General features: G+C 47.0%; 1 protein-coding gene across 5 annotated transcripts in view; it reads right to left on the bottom strand.

The window, feature by feature from the left end:
• The window catches only part of LOC138300336 (prominin-1-A-like), a 475,106-nt gene that overhangs the window by 325,110 nt on the left and 135,241 nt on the right, over positions 1 to 14,755 (bottom strand). The window contains exon 1 of one of the 5 annotated variants that reach the window (XM_069239584.1): positions 14,349 to 14,403. The exons of the other annotated variants lie outside the window; for them this stretch is intronic. Within the exon in view, the coding sequence (XP_069095685.1) occupies positions 14,349 to 14,388 (40 nt within the window). The 5' untranslated portion in view covers positions 14,389 to 14,403. Of the gene's footprint in view, positions 1 to 14,348; positions 14,404 to 14,755 lie in introns of those variants that run through there. 5 annotated transcript variants of the gene reach the window in all.

Below are 14,755 nucleotides of genomic sequence, written 5' to 3' on the forward strand. Positions count from 1 at the left end.
TAACCAGGAGTATATTCAATACTTCTCCTCTAATCATGATGTTGTGTTTTCATTTGTTCCTATAATTAGATATTTGAGTAAATTAGCTAAAGATAATGACATAGTATTAGTTAGAGGATTCTTTGAACCTACATTGACATTTGGCACAGGCTATGCGCATAAGAATAATTTGACATGCTTGCTTTCATCTTTAGAGAAGAGCTTCTTAGATCATACTGATGGCAGAAGAAAGGCGCTGAAGGAAAAATTAGAAAGAGGCTTAGAGAAAAAGACTTACAAGAATGATTATGCTTATACTGCAATTAAAACACAAGGGAAATTAGCTTTAGATGCACTTCACGTAGGGAAGCTTTGTGTATATATATATATAGTCCTAAATCGTGCACTGACACTATTTGTGGGTACGAGCGAATGCAGGCATGTGTTTTCATTTCATAGTAAATGGACATTTATGTTGAATGGGCAGGACCCTGCGATTTCAGGCATATACTATATTTGTGAACTTAATGCTTATTACCGTCTTCCAAGAGGATGATATGGGACATGTTATTTGGGAATAGTTTTCCCAAAGATTTATCAGATGGAGGATTTGAAAAAGTTTCCGAAAGTGGCTGAATTACATCATAAGAGACAGGAGGGAGTCCTCTTCTGCTATAGTAGGAGATATATTTGCTGCGGTGATTCCTTCAGTGTGAGTCATCCTGAATTCGATTAAAATTCGAAAGTTGTCAACTATTGTGGCTAACATGCTGATAAATTTTTCAGGGGCTATACTCCTGATAGATACTGAATTATCTGCGGATAGAGCTATGACTCTTCAGAATCGTCTTTCTTTAGACATTCTTTTAGCAAAGGATGGCGGAGTGTGTAGGATGATTAACTCTAGGCATTGTTGTTCATATATACCTGATACTAGTAAAGAGATAAGAGATTTACTTACTAATCTGACTAATGCAAGGTTACCTTAAAGCCGAATGCAGTTTTTTCTCAACTTCCACAGTACAATATGCCACAAGATGTCCTGATGAAAGTGGCGCAGATAATTCCAGATTTCGTGAAGCAGGGGGTTCCGAAAGAAGTGTTGAGCAGTCCATTCAGTTCACCAATAATGGGTTTAAAGAAGCCCTGTGGGAAGGTTCGGATTGTTCAGGATTTGAGAAAACTAAATGAGAATGTGGTCAAATGCTGTCCCGTAGTGCCTAACCTAGCTGTGATACTATTCCACATTCCATATGATGCAGAGTGGTTTACGGTCATTGATTTGTCACAAGCGTTCTTTTCTGTGCCTCTTCATGAGGATAGCCAATTTCTCTTTTGTTTCAAATCCCTGGATCAAGTCTATTGCTGGTGTAGACTTTCTCAAGGGTATACAGAGTCACCTTCCTTGTTTAACCAGATCTTGAAAAAGAATTTGGAGTCATTAGAATTGCCTTTCCAATCGACTTTGGTGCAATACATTGATGACTTATTGATTGCGTCCAAGACAAGGGACAAGTGTAAGTATGACTCGTTTGCTCTGTTGAACCATTTGGGAAAATATGGTCATAAAGTGTCACCGATGAAATTGCAATACTGTCAGAAGGTAGTGAAGTATTTGGGTCACCAAATTTGAAAAAGGGTTGAGGAAAATATCCAGAGAAGAATTGAAAGAAATCGAATTGTAAAAGTTTGTGGGTGGCAATTTGTGTGATGACACATTTAGCCATCAGAGGAGGGATTGCTAGTGCAGTTGTTCTAATTAGGAAATTATTAATGAGTGTTTATGTAATTTGAATAATGAATTATGTAGAAAATGAATAACGTAGAAAAATAATGCACACATTTGAAAATATGACCTTGAAGAATGGCCATCAGTATTCACGAAATGTACTAATTAATTATTAATATTTTTGAAACATTGAAATGTATTACACTAATGTAGTAATATGTTATATTAAGGGTTACGAAGTGTGTTCTGGCCTAGTCTTACCAGGCCTCCTGAAGAAGCTGTATTTCTTAGCGAGTAATAAAAAATGCTGACCGAGTGATTTAAACTGTGAAATTTCCATTGTCTTGTTAAAAGTGCTTAACAGAAGCTTTTTGTGAGAACCGACTAACAGGAGATGATGTTCCCGCTAGTGTAACAACTTGTGTAATGTGTTTGAGATGTACTTTCCCAGGACGAGAACAATGAAGACACTGACTGGAGCTGAAGATGCAACAATATTGTTACCTGCTGAGCTGGATCATGAGAACATTGTAAGATGAACCAATCAACAGTATGGGAATGGAGAAATATTAGAATTCATAGATTTGGTATAGTAGAGTTATTGGACAGAGTGTGAGTATACGATTAACTGACCAATGAGGAATTAGGGGATAGTTTAGGTGACTTCGATATAAAAACGCCGCAGAGGGGAAAAGAGTTCAGAACTTTGGGAGAGATTTGAAATCTTAGGAGAGAGACATTCATACCAACATTGGGCTCATATTCCCTGACTGAGAGCCTGATGCCTTGCTGATCGACTGATATCCTGAGGACAAAGGACGATTCTGCTTTGCTGACTCATACCGAGGATAGGTATAAATTGAAATGTGATCATTATTCATGTTTGTTTTTTCTTTCTAGGTACCAACTGCGCTGTTTTTATCTATGACTCTATTGTAGTTGGATGTTTTCAAAATTTGTGCTACTAAATTGTTTTGCATGAAGCCCAACATGCTAATCTGATGTTAGTTGAGGATTCTGATTTATGACAGAAAAGAATAATGCTTGATGGATTTATCTGCTTAACTACATGTATTACTCTGCTATTGATTTGCACTATAACTCTAGAATGTGTTGTAGTTCAAGCTTTGAGTAGATTGTGTTTCTTCCCCTGCTTTGGACAACCAGTGTTGTTTTTGTATGTGTTTCATCTGATTTTGAAATTAATCTACATGACCTTAGCATTGTTAATATAGGGAAACAAACATTCTAAACTTTACTAAAGGTGTGGTGATTCATGACTGAAAGGTCACGGTGCATGATAATTACTTACTGCATTGATTATTGATTTTATTGATTATTAATGACTGTTGATTATTGTGTATTGATTATTGATTCATGTACTGGAGCTATGGTAAGAACTTCTTAAATGTGAGTCAAAAGGTTCCTCAACCTATTTGCATCCCCTTGTAAGTATTCTTATTAAGGTCTGAAGCGCTAACAGTTATTAACCTATCCCCATGATGACAAGGTGTGAACTGGACAAAGATGGGTCGAGACTGTTGTCTAACACAAACCTCCGTCATAAACTCAATACGGAAAGTAATTAGGGGCAAGATTAGGGGATGTCAGGACCAAATATTGAATATGTTGGTGGAACTGGTAAACCTTCCATCAGCTAATGGGTAAAAACAAACAATAAAATTATACGAAAACAAAAAAATAAGAACATCCAGACACGCCTCAACCAGTCAAGGTTTTGCGATCTTATGTAACTAATCAACTTCTTATAGTTGAGACACAAATGAGAGACGACTGCAGCTGAAAAAATATTTTCAGTTTAATATGCTGAAAGGGCTGGCTAAAAGCCCTTGTTAAATAAAAAAAAAGTGTGTACCTGACAAAGTTTCAACTTGTTAAATTGGAAGTGACCAAACTTAGCGGTCTCAAAATCACAAATTGAAGGTTTGCAAAAAGCCAACATCATCATCTGTAATTTAATTTACTTGTAAGCCCCTAGTAAAGTAGCACTACTTATACTCAGGGCCTGTAAATTAAATGTGACTAGTGGCCCTGCAGGGCTGATTGTGTCACCAACATAAGTAGCCCTTTACATGTCTCAGACCAGCCTGTGTGTGCAGTTATGAACTGCTATTCCAACCTGGTAAAATAAACCTTTTGCCACGCCCAGACCTTCTGTTTCAATATATACACCCCTAGTGTAGGCCTTGCATAGCCCAGAGGGCAGGGTGCAATGTGTTTAAAAAGTAACTCTGAGGAGTGCAAAGAATCCAAAATGCTGTATGCAAGAGTTGGAGCGAAGAGGATTTCCACTGTGAAGATCATTCATGCACACTCAAGTACAAGCAGCATTTGAATGGGGTGACCTTTATTCCAGGGTTGAGGCTTAACATCAATAAATCAATGATGAAGGATCACACTAAAGTATATTAGGTCCCAAGGTGATGACAGAGGGTAGTAGATTTTCAAACCTTAGAGGTTTATTACCAGATTAGCAAGGTTACAAACTCAAATCATTCAAATTAGTCATAAATCAATGATCATCAAATAAATGCAGAGGTCAGTATAATCCAAAGCGATTCAAAGTCACTAATACAAAATCAAACTATTTAAAGTTGTCATGAGAAATCCGGTATCCCCTAAGGGGAAATTTCCTAGGCCTGACATCCTTGGTGTTGTTTTCCCCTAACCTTTTACCTTCACACCTATTGTTTTGCTGGCTTTGTTTTTGCTGGCTTCAGAATTCTACACACTTTACCACTGCTAACTGGGGCTATAGTTATTGTGCCTTGCCTTAAAACATGGTAGAATTGGCTTATATCCAATTGGAAGACTTAATTTACGTGTAAGCCCCTAGTAAAGTAGCACTACTTATACCCAGGGCCTGTAAATTAAATATGACTAGTGGCCCTGCAGCGCTGATTGTGACACCAACATAAGTAGCACTTTACATGTCTCAGACCAGCCTGTGTGTGCAGTTATGAACTGCCATTCCAACCTGGTAAAATAAACCTTTTGCCAAGGCCCAGACCTTCTGTTTCTATATATACACCCCTAATGTAGGCCCTGCACAGCGCAGAGGGCGGGGTGTAATGTGTTTAAAAAGTAAAACATGCACGTTTAGTGAAAAACGCTTAAATTTATTTTTCAGTACAACAAGGCCTATATCTCCCATAGGATAACATTGAAGTTACCCTATTACACATAATATTTTGTCATTTCCGAACGGAAGCAGGTTACCAGTTTGTGTTTGGTGTCTTTGGAATTATAATGAAAAATCCTAACTTATGTTGAAGTCTGATTTTAAATTACAATTTTGAAAATGCCACTTTTAGAAAGTTGGCCTTTTCCTGCCTTATCCATTTAGTGAGTGCAGACTGTATTTGGGTTACATGACTGAATGTAGTTGGCAGTTGGTCTTTGTGTTTTCCCCCTGGACAGGCACACTCAGTAGGGAGATAAGGTGGGCCTGGATGGGCCATCACTGGCAAGATGGGAGGCAGAGTTTGGCACAGCCCTACTTACACTTGAATAGGATGTGTTCTGCCTCCACCACAAAAAAGCCTGCATACCCCTGCAGTCAGGAGCCAGAACAATGAAGTGTGGCCGGGGGTATAGCGGTAGGGAGTAAAATGGAGTTGGTGGATGTATACAGGTGCTTTTATTGTGATATAATTATGATTTTATAATAATCAGTATCTAAAGTCTTTCTGGCTGTTGATCTCCTCTGTGTTCTTCTCCCTCAGGGTCCCTGGTGACTGACGATGGTTCCCCAGCGATGGTGTTGGCAGAAAGACCGGAAAAAGAGGAACCAAAAGACTGGTAAGTAGTGTCTTTGTGTTGCAATTGGTATTCTGTAGCGTGTGGGAAGGGAGAGAGAGAGAGAAAGAGAGAAAGAGAGAAAGAGAGAAAGAGAGAGAGAGAGAGAGAGAGAGAGAGAGAGAGAGAGAGAGAGAGAGAGAGAGAGAGAGAGAGAGAGAGAGAGAGAGAAAGAGAGAGAGAGCTCGGGTGAATGGGGGTGTGTCCTTTCCCAAGAGAAGGAAGTAAAGAAAGTAGAAATGAATGTATAGGGTCACAAGATTCCCGTGTTTACACCTCTGTGTGCTTAATCTACTTTAAGTGCCATAAAACCACTCTGTCACATGCTCTGTGAAATTTTCTTTCCAACTCCCACCTTCCTCCCCCCCCTACTCCTCTATCCCTCTCCTCCACCCTCCTCCCTTTCCACCATATAACGTAGTTTGGCCCTCAGGCAGGACCGTACCTGCTATAGCCACGTCCCTCCAGGGACGTGGCGGAGTTCGGGTTTATTGGGACTGTCCTGTCTCCTTGAGATGTCTTCCCGACCGTCAAACGGCCACCTTTCCCCAATGTCTGGGTCGTTTTCCTCCTTGTTTCCTCCATTGTCTATATGCTCTGCATTCTCGGCTTCTCGCTCCCTGGCGTCCTCCTCTCCTTCCGCGTCGCCCGCGCGTAGTCCTTTTTTTTTTTAACCTCTCAGGAACCCGGCTTCCCGGTGCCTGCAGTTTGTTCCTCCTCTGTATGCTCCGCTATTCGTCCTTCAACAGGTACGTTTACGGATGTCCGGATTCCCGGTTTCAACAGACGCGGTCTCGCAAAGAGCTTCGGAGCGCGGGTCTGCTCCGGCTTCGACGTGTAAGGTAGCCTGGAAGTTCTTCACCCGCCTACAGGAAGGTAGGATGCCTTCAAAATGAAACCTTCTAACCACTTCAAAGGCACAACTGGATATAAAAACTGGACCTCAGACACCAACAATTCAGTATACTTCTGGACCTGTGCATATTCTGCCAGGAAGAAGGACTGCCACTCTGCTGGACTGATGCTCTGAAGGACTATTGCCTAGCTGTGTGGCCCTGCTGCCTGGGTGAAGATCTGGACTGGCATCTGGTGAACAAAGGACCCTAAAGTGACTCCAAGGGCTAGCTGGCTGGCCTCCAGACAAGAGCCTCAGGGACAGAAGGCTCCAACAAACTTGATCCCAGAACTTGAACCCTGTCATCTGTGAGACTACCCTGCCAAGTGGTGCCACCCCAGTCCTGGATCCTTGGAAGTGAGTTTAAGATGCTCTGCCATCCCCTGTGGATTTAGTAGAACCGACACATCTTATTTGCTGCGTGGCGCAACCCCCCCCAGCAGAACTGACCTATCGCTGCTGCTGCATGGATTGGTTCTGTTGCAAAGACTCGCATTGCACCACGGCCCATCGCCTCATTGGAACTGCTGCTTTGTGATGCATCCTCAGTGCAGGCCCTCACATCCCTCATTGACAGCAGTCTCAACAACTATGCTGGACACTCAGCATCGCAGCCTCACAGCTCTTTGGAACCAATGCATCACCCCAACTGAGGGACGCATCCTTGATGCTGGACTTCGCATTGCAAGCCCTCGTTGACAGGATCCTTGATGATGATGATGATGATGCAGGACCTCGCACCACAGCATCGCTGCATCTATGAAGTGATGAATCACTTCACCTGCGCAATGCATCTTTGACGCAGGCCCTTGCAATGCTCCACAAACCAGGATTTAAGGTACTTTGTTCAGCGGACCTAACTGGGTCCCTGTAACTGACCCAGCTCGATCGTGGCCCACCTTAACTTGTGACTTTGTCCCGGTCTGGCACAACCAGAGATCCACAGATCATGCTCGGTGCTTTTTAGAGCAAAGGATTGTGGTTGCTTCCTGACCACGGCTCACACCACAGTCAACCAACAACCTAATGTTTTACGCTAAGCTAAGAAGTTGAATTAAATTGGAAGAAGCCCAGCAAAAGTTGTCAGCTATTAACGTCTCTTAGAGGCAGAATCAAATATTCAGTCAAGAAAACAAGAATGGCTTTGCTCAGGAGTGTAACTCCTTGAGCAGCAGCAAAGGACTGTCTAATCTCAAGTGAATGGAAAGGGGCATGTGAATCTAACTAGCTCACCAATTCACAATTAAAAGACATTTCCCGACAGTATGCAACACTTCTCACAGTTCTCAGGGAGAGGAGAACAATCAGAATTGAACATTTTCACGATAACACATTTTTTGTCTCATTCCCAGAATTCACACAATGAAAGTTTGTTGTTGTGCGGCCTTCAAGAAATGTCTCATAGCAGGATGATACATGGCAGTCAGCCTGTCCCCATCATGGGTGCAGTGACTCATTATTCAGCTGTCCATAAAACACACAGATAAACAATTCTCACAGAAACCAAAACATTTTGTAACATTCTAATTAACGTGAACTACTGCAGCTTGGCTCCTCAAATGATAGAAAGGAAAAATACACTGCAACCACTGAACATTTTGGTTTAATATGAGGTACTCGAATTGAGGTCAACATTAAGTATGGCTAACTTAACCTGAAAATCACGATTTATATGTACGCATATGTAGTGCAGATTAGTGTAAATATTATGTAAAGCAGAAAATAGTGACAAAGTGTCACCACAAGACAATTCCTATACTTTTACCTATGTGACCACACCAGCGATCCAAGTGCTTCACTGTCTCTAAGGGCATCGATGCTCCACAGTCAATGCACTCTACATTCCACAAGCTCCATCTATGGCATGGGCTCATCCTTCATTCAAGTAAGACTATAGAGATGTTCACAGAACACGACACTCTACTCTAGACTGGCACCTCAGCTGATCATCCCTCCCGAAAAGAAGGCACACATCTTTGGAACCCACTTTTCTAAGCAAGCAGCAAAAATATGGAACTTCCTTCTGGCCAAGACAAGAAAAATCCAAGACCACCAGGAAGTCAGCAGACACTCAAGACCTAACAAGATGTATTTCCCGACTGATGATGAATAATTTGGGAGATCACAAATATCAAATGAAAGAGCCATTCACCATAACAAGAAGGCTGTAGGCAACACAGGATAGTGAGTGATATTAATCCTGCAACAGGAACCAAATCTCCCTCAAGTAAGGTAAGCACAACTGCATCTATTAATCAATATCATTTCCTTTTCTCCACTCAACACAGACACAGCGACAGTATATGAGCAGTCATAGCCAGTTACTCACAGCACTAAAACGTGTATTCTAGGTTGCATGAAATAAGTCAAGTAAAGATTTTTTTTAATATTTAGACACCTGTCATTAAAACAATAATACACTTAATTAAAATTCCTTAATTGAAACAAGATACAACATTGTCCTTTAAGTTTAATCATCCTGCCTCTCATTTCTTTTACCTTCACTCCATCACCAGTTGCAACAACATAATTAATAATAACAGCACAGGTCTGATCATCACTCATAGCACCAAAAGACTTCCACATGTACCACGCTCAAACCCACACCTTTCCAACCGAGCACAACCTACCAAGTATTAAGGTACCCAACTGCAAATGTTCTTCTACACTCGATCGGGGGTATGAAGCATGACGTAAATGCAACTACAATGCAAGACAATGCTGCTAAAATCAACTATATGACCCGCACTTTGCCTTGGTACCTGAATTTCGAGGGTTAACAAAGCCTCAGTTAGGGAACTAGGAATCAAACTGTTCTGTGCTCATTTAGTAGGTAATTTTCTAGATGTAAATGAGAATATTGCAGGGTCATGAAGTCATGCCAACAGTGTCTGTAGTGCCAATGAAGACAATGCTGCTGAGCATGTTAACAGCACTTCATCACTCCTGCTCCCAGCTCAGACTCATGTCTCAGTAAAAGCATTTCAAGTTCAGACAGTGAAGTTATCAGAGTAGGACACCCATCACAAAGTACCCATTTACAACCTATTACAGTGTGTATCTTGAGACTGCATTAATCCGTGGCCAGTGACTATAAAGTATAAATGTGTTTTGCTGCTCCTTTACTTGGCCCCTGAGCAGACTACGCACACTGGGAGAGTCACCTACCGTGGGTGGAGCAAGGGCTGAGCGGTGTTGTCCACCATGAGACATGAGGGAAAGATGAGAGGAGGGTTGGTTATCACGAACATGCAAGAAAAAGTTTGGTGAGTAGTGTAATGCTATCTGTATTTAACTACTGCTCCATCTTGACCACTGCCCCAATTTTGTGCTTAGTTTAGCTTCAAACACTGTCTTATTGGTGGTGCAGGTATTTTTTGGCACACAACTTATGCAACGTCTTTTTTGCTCCTGTTGCTCTCTTTCTCACCAGGGCAGGGACATAATATGGAGAAGTGAGGGAGAGATAAGGATGCACCAGAAAATGTTTATGGTACGGCAGGGAACAACAGTCGGTCTTGGAAGCGCACCCTGGGATGTGGCCAATCTCTGACCGTGCTCTTTCAACAGTGTCCTGGTAAAGCCAGCGTTTGAACAAAAACTTACTGTATGGGAGGGGGAGTTTCTGGAATTCTCCTCTCAATCAATCAATCAAGGAATTGCGCACTGCTCACCCGGAAGGGTCTCAAGGCGCTTGGGGGAGGGGGTCTGCTACTGCTCGAACAGCCAGGTCTTGAGCTGTTTCCTGAAGGCGAGGTCGTCCTGGGTCAGCCGTAGGTGGGCGGGCAGGGAGTTCCATGTCTTAGCCGCCAGGTAGGAGAAGGATCTTCCTCCGGCGGTGGCTCTTTTGATGCGAGGGACGACGGCGAGGGCGAGGTTCGCGGAACGTAGCTGGCGTGTGGGCGAGTAGAAGGTCAGGCGGTCGTTGAGGTACCTTGGGCCCAGGTCGTGGAGGGATTTGTGTGCGTAGGTGAGGAGTCTGAACGTGATCCTCTTGTTGACAGGGAGCCAGTGCAGGTCTCTCAGGTGGCTTGAAATGTGGCTGCGTCGGGGGACGTCCAGGACGAGTCGGGCGGAGGCGTTCTGGATACGCTGAAGTCTTTTCTGAAGCTTGGCTGTTGTACCGGCGTAGAGGGTGTTTCCGTAGTCTAGTCTGCTGGTGACGAGGGCCTGGGTGACCGTCTTCCTGGTCTCGGTCGGGATCCATCGGAAGATCTTACGGAGCATGCGGAGGTTGTGGAAGCAAGCTGAGGAGACGGCGTTGACTTGTCTGGTCATCGAGAGGGTGGAGTCCAGGATGACGCCCAAGTTGCGTGCGTGGTCCGTTGGCTTGGGAGCGGTGCCTAGGGCCGGGGGCCACCAAGAGTCGTCCCATGCGGAGGGCGACGGTCCCAGGATGAGAACTTCTGTCTTGTCCGTGTTCAATTTCAGGCGGCTGATGTCCATCCATTTGGCGACGTCTTTCATCCCTTCGTGTAGGCTGGTTTTGGCGGTGTCGGGGTCTCTGGTGAGGGAGAGGATCAGCTGGGTGTCATCGGCGTAGGAGATGATGTTGAGGTTGTGTTGGCGTGCGATGGCAGCGAGGGGTTTCATGTAGATGTTGAAGAGAGTGGGGCTGAGCAATGATCCTTGCGGGACGCCGCAGATGACTTCGGTGGCCTCCGAGAGGAATGGAGGGAGGCGTACTCTCTGTGTTCTGCCGGAGAGGTATGAGATGATCCATTCCAGGGCCTTCCCTTGGATGCCGGTGTCGTTGAGGCGTTGGACTAGGGTGCGGTGGCAGACAGTGTCAAATGCTGCGGAGAGGTCTAGGAGGATGAGTGCCGCTGTTTCACCGTTGTCGAGCAGGGCTCGGATGTCGTCGGTGGCTGCGATGAGGGCGGTCTCGGTGCTGTGGTTGGCTCTGAATCCGGACTGCGATGGGTCGAGGGATCCGTTCGTCTCGAGGATGGCGGCCAGTTGCTTGTTGACAACCTTCTCGATGACTTTGGCAGGGAAGGGAAGGAGCGAGATGGGGCGGAAGTTCTTGAGGTCGGTCGGGTCCGCTGTTGGTTTCTTCAGCAGTGCGCTGAGCTCGGCGTGCTTCCAGCTCTTCGGGAAGGTGGCTGTGTCGAAGGAGGTGTTGATGATGTCTCGGAGGTGGGGTGCGATGGTAGAGGCGGCCTTGTTGAAGACATGGTGGGGGTACGGGTCTGTCGGCGATCCGGAGTGGATGGTGTTCATCATGCGTGTTGTGTCTTCGGGGGTCACCTCGGTCCATGTCTGGAGGATGGCGGCGAGGTGCGTGGGTTCGACCGATGGGTGCGGGGGTGGAACGCCGAAGCTGTTGTGGATGTTGGCGATCTTGCAGTGGAAGTACGAGGCGAGGGAGTCGCAGAGGTCCTGTGAGGGAGTGATGTCGTTGTTGCCGGTGCTGGGGTTGGAGAACTCCTGGACGATGTTGAAGAGCTCCTTGCTGTCATGGGCGTTCTTGTCCAGTCGTTCCTTCAGAGATTTCTTCTTGGTTGTGCGGATGAGCTGATGATGTCTGAGGGTGGCGAGTTTGAGGGCGGTCATGTTGTCGGCGGTCTTGTCAAGGAGCCAGGCCTTCTCGAGGGTGCGGCAGGCCTTCTTGGAGTTTTTGAGTTCGTCGGTGAACCAGGGGGCCTTCTTGCTTCTGGGCCTGGTGAGTGGGTTCTTCAGTGGGGCGAAGTCGTCGGCACAGGAGGTCAGCCACTGCGTGAGGTCGAGGGCTGCTGTGTTAGGGTCCGTTGTCCTGACAGGTGGGTTCTGGCTGAGGGAGGTGGCGAGCTGGTCGACGGTGATCTTGCTCCAGTTTCTGTGGGGAACCTGCTTCGGGTGGTGGTGGACCGTGTTCTTTTTGAAGCTGAAGTGGACGCAGCTGTGGTCAGTCCAGTGAAGTCCGGTGGAGTGGCTGAAGGTGACGTGCTTGCTGGATGAGAAGAGGGGTGTTGACCAGTTGCTTTAGTCCGAGGTTGGCGAGGTTGTCCAGCAGGGCGGTGGTGTGCGGTCGTTGTTGTTCTCCAGGTGGAAGTTGAGGTCCCCGAGGAGGATGTAGTCGGCGGAGGGGAGGGCGTGGGGGCTGAGGAAGTCCGTGATGTCTTCGCAGAACTGTGCCCGTGGTCCCGGGGGTCTGTAGATGAGGGTGCCTCTGAGGGTGGTCTTGGGGTCGGTGTGGATCTGGAAGTGCAGGTATTCGGCGGCGTTGAAAGCATCGATGGAGTCAGTCGAGATGCGAATGGTGCTTTTGTGAACGATGGCGATGCCCCCTCCGGTCTGGTTGACGCGATCTTTCCTGATGATCTTGTAGCCGTCCGGGATGGCTATGGCGATGTCGGGGGCTGAGGAGGCGTTCATCCAGGTTTCCGTGAGGAAGGCGACGTCTGGAGATGTGGTGTCGAGGAAGTTCCAGAGTTCCACGGCGTGTCTGTGGACGGAGCGGGTGTTGATCAGGATGCACTTGAGGTGGTTGCTGTTGCCCGTCTTGATGGGTGCGGTGCCGGTTCGGAGGCAGGAGAAGTTGCAGGATCGGCAGGCGAAGGGTCCATGGGTGCGTCGCCGGGATGCTCGGTAGCACCTGGGGGCTCGGGCGGTGTTGAGTGCCATGAGTGTGGCGGCATCGTAGGTCCTGCGGGGGGGTTGGCGGACGCGGGGGCCAGGGGTTCTGGCGCTGGGCGCGGTCCAGGCGTGGACGGGCGCAGACGGGCTTACCTTTGGCGCACCTTCGGCGCTCAATCGGTGCTCCCGCTGCGCGTGTCCGCTGCGCGGTCGCTGGGTGGGCGTCATAAGTAAGGAGCCGGGAGGGAGGGTCAGCTGGGAGGCGGGAGGCTGGGTGGCCAATGGGCAGGGGGGAGAGGCGGGACTGCGGGGTCAGCGGTGGGAAACCAGGAAGGAGAGTGACCGGGGCAGCGGCGGCGGAGAGAAGGCGAGGAGAGTGGACAGCAGCAGCAGGTAGAGAGCAGCGAGCGGAGGGCGGTACCTCCGAGATGTAGAGGTCAGCGCTGGTGAGGAAGAAGCGGCGTCAGCGGGATCAGCAGTGGCAGGCAGGCGTCAGGCAGCAGCAGTGAGAGAGGAGCGACCGCCTGTGGGGGCACAGGGGGTCACACTGACCAGCCCGCCGCGGTTCCCTTAAGTAAGGAGCCGGGAGGGAGGGTCAGCTGGGAGGCGGGAGGCTGGGTGGCCAATGGGCAGGGGGGAGAGGCGGGACTGCGGGGTCAGCGGCGGGAAACCAGGAAGGAGAGTGACCGGGGCAGCGGCGGCGGAGAGAAGGCGAGGAGAGTGGACAGCAGCAGCAGGTAGAGAGCAGCGAGCGGAGGGCGATACCTCCGAGATGTAGAGGTCAGCGCTGGTGAGGAGGAAGCGGCGTCAGCGGGATCAGCAGTGGCAGGCAGGCGTCAGGCAGCAGCAGTGAGAGGCGAGCGACCGCCTGTGGCTCTCCAGCTTGTCTAAAGTATATAAGAGGGAAGCTTGACAACTGGGGTTAGACAGAACTCATTCCTGGAGGGGACCCCTTGCTCGGATCATATTGTGGGTAGGTCTCTCTTTTCGCGTCGTTTAGGTTCACAACTTGAAGTTGGCAAAGAGATGATGACTATGTCAAGCCCCATGGTAATACATTTTTAATTCTTATTTTTAGCTTTGCATTGTGCATGAATATATAATCACTATATACAGGTATATTATCCATGGTTGAAGTAGTGTATTTTCTTTGTTTTTTTCTATGATCATTATTATTCTACTGCTGCAATTATTTGAGAAGTGCACTTGTGTTGCTGCATTTGACATAAATGTTCACATTATTCTTTCCCTGTACGAACCTTCTTTTGGAAGTGCCTTAATAAATCTATTACTCAGACTAAGAATGCTGAATTCTTGCCATTCCTTCCATTTTGTCTTCTCTCAGTCTGAAGCAGGCAAAACAGGTACCTACAGCCTTTGTGATCCTGTCACACACATGGAGTAGCATGGTGGTCCTGTGGCTGCTGCTGGTAGCTGGAATGTTTGCTCTCCCTCCTCTTTTGCCCCTGTGAAGCGAAAGTTGCAGGTTGTGAGTGGCTGTTCCTTGAGAAACATGTCAACACTGAACTAACCAACTATCTCGAAAGCAATGAACTTCTTCATCCCACCCAAATGGGCTTTAGAGCCCTGCACAGTACTGAGTCAGTTCTCCTTTCAGTAACTGAGACGGCCCGCCAGCTCTTAGACCTAGGGTCTCACGTAGCCATCATCCTGCTTGACCTAAGTGCAGCTTTCGACACTGTCGACCATGATCTTCTCTGTCGGAGACTATCGGATGTAGGAGTCGGAGGTTCCGCCCTCTCTTGGTTTTCCTC

Source organism: Pleurodeles waltl, chromosome 6 (assembly GCF_031143425.1).
Source record: "Pleurodeles waltl isolate 20211129_DDA chromosome 6, aPleWal1.hap1.20221129, whole genome shotgun sequence".
NCBI lineage: Eukaryota > Metazoa > Chordata > Amphibia > Caudata > Salamandridae > Pleurodeles > Pleurodeles waltl.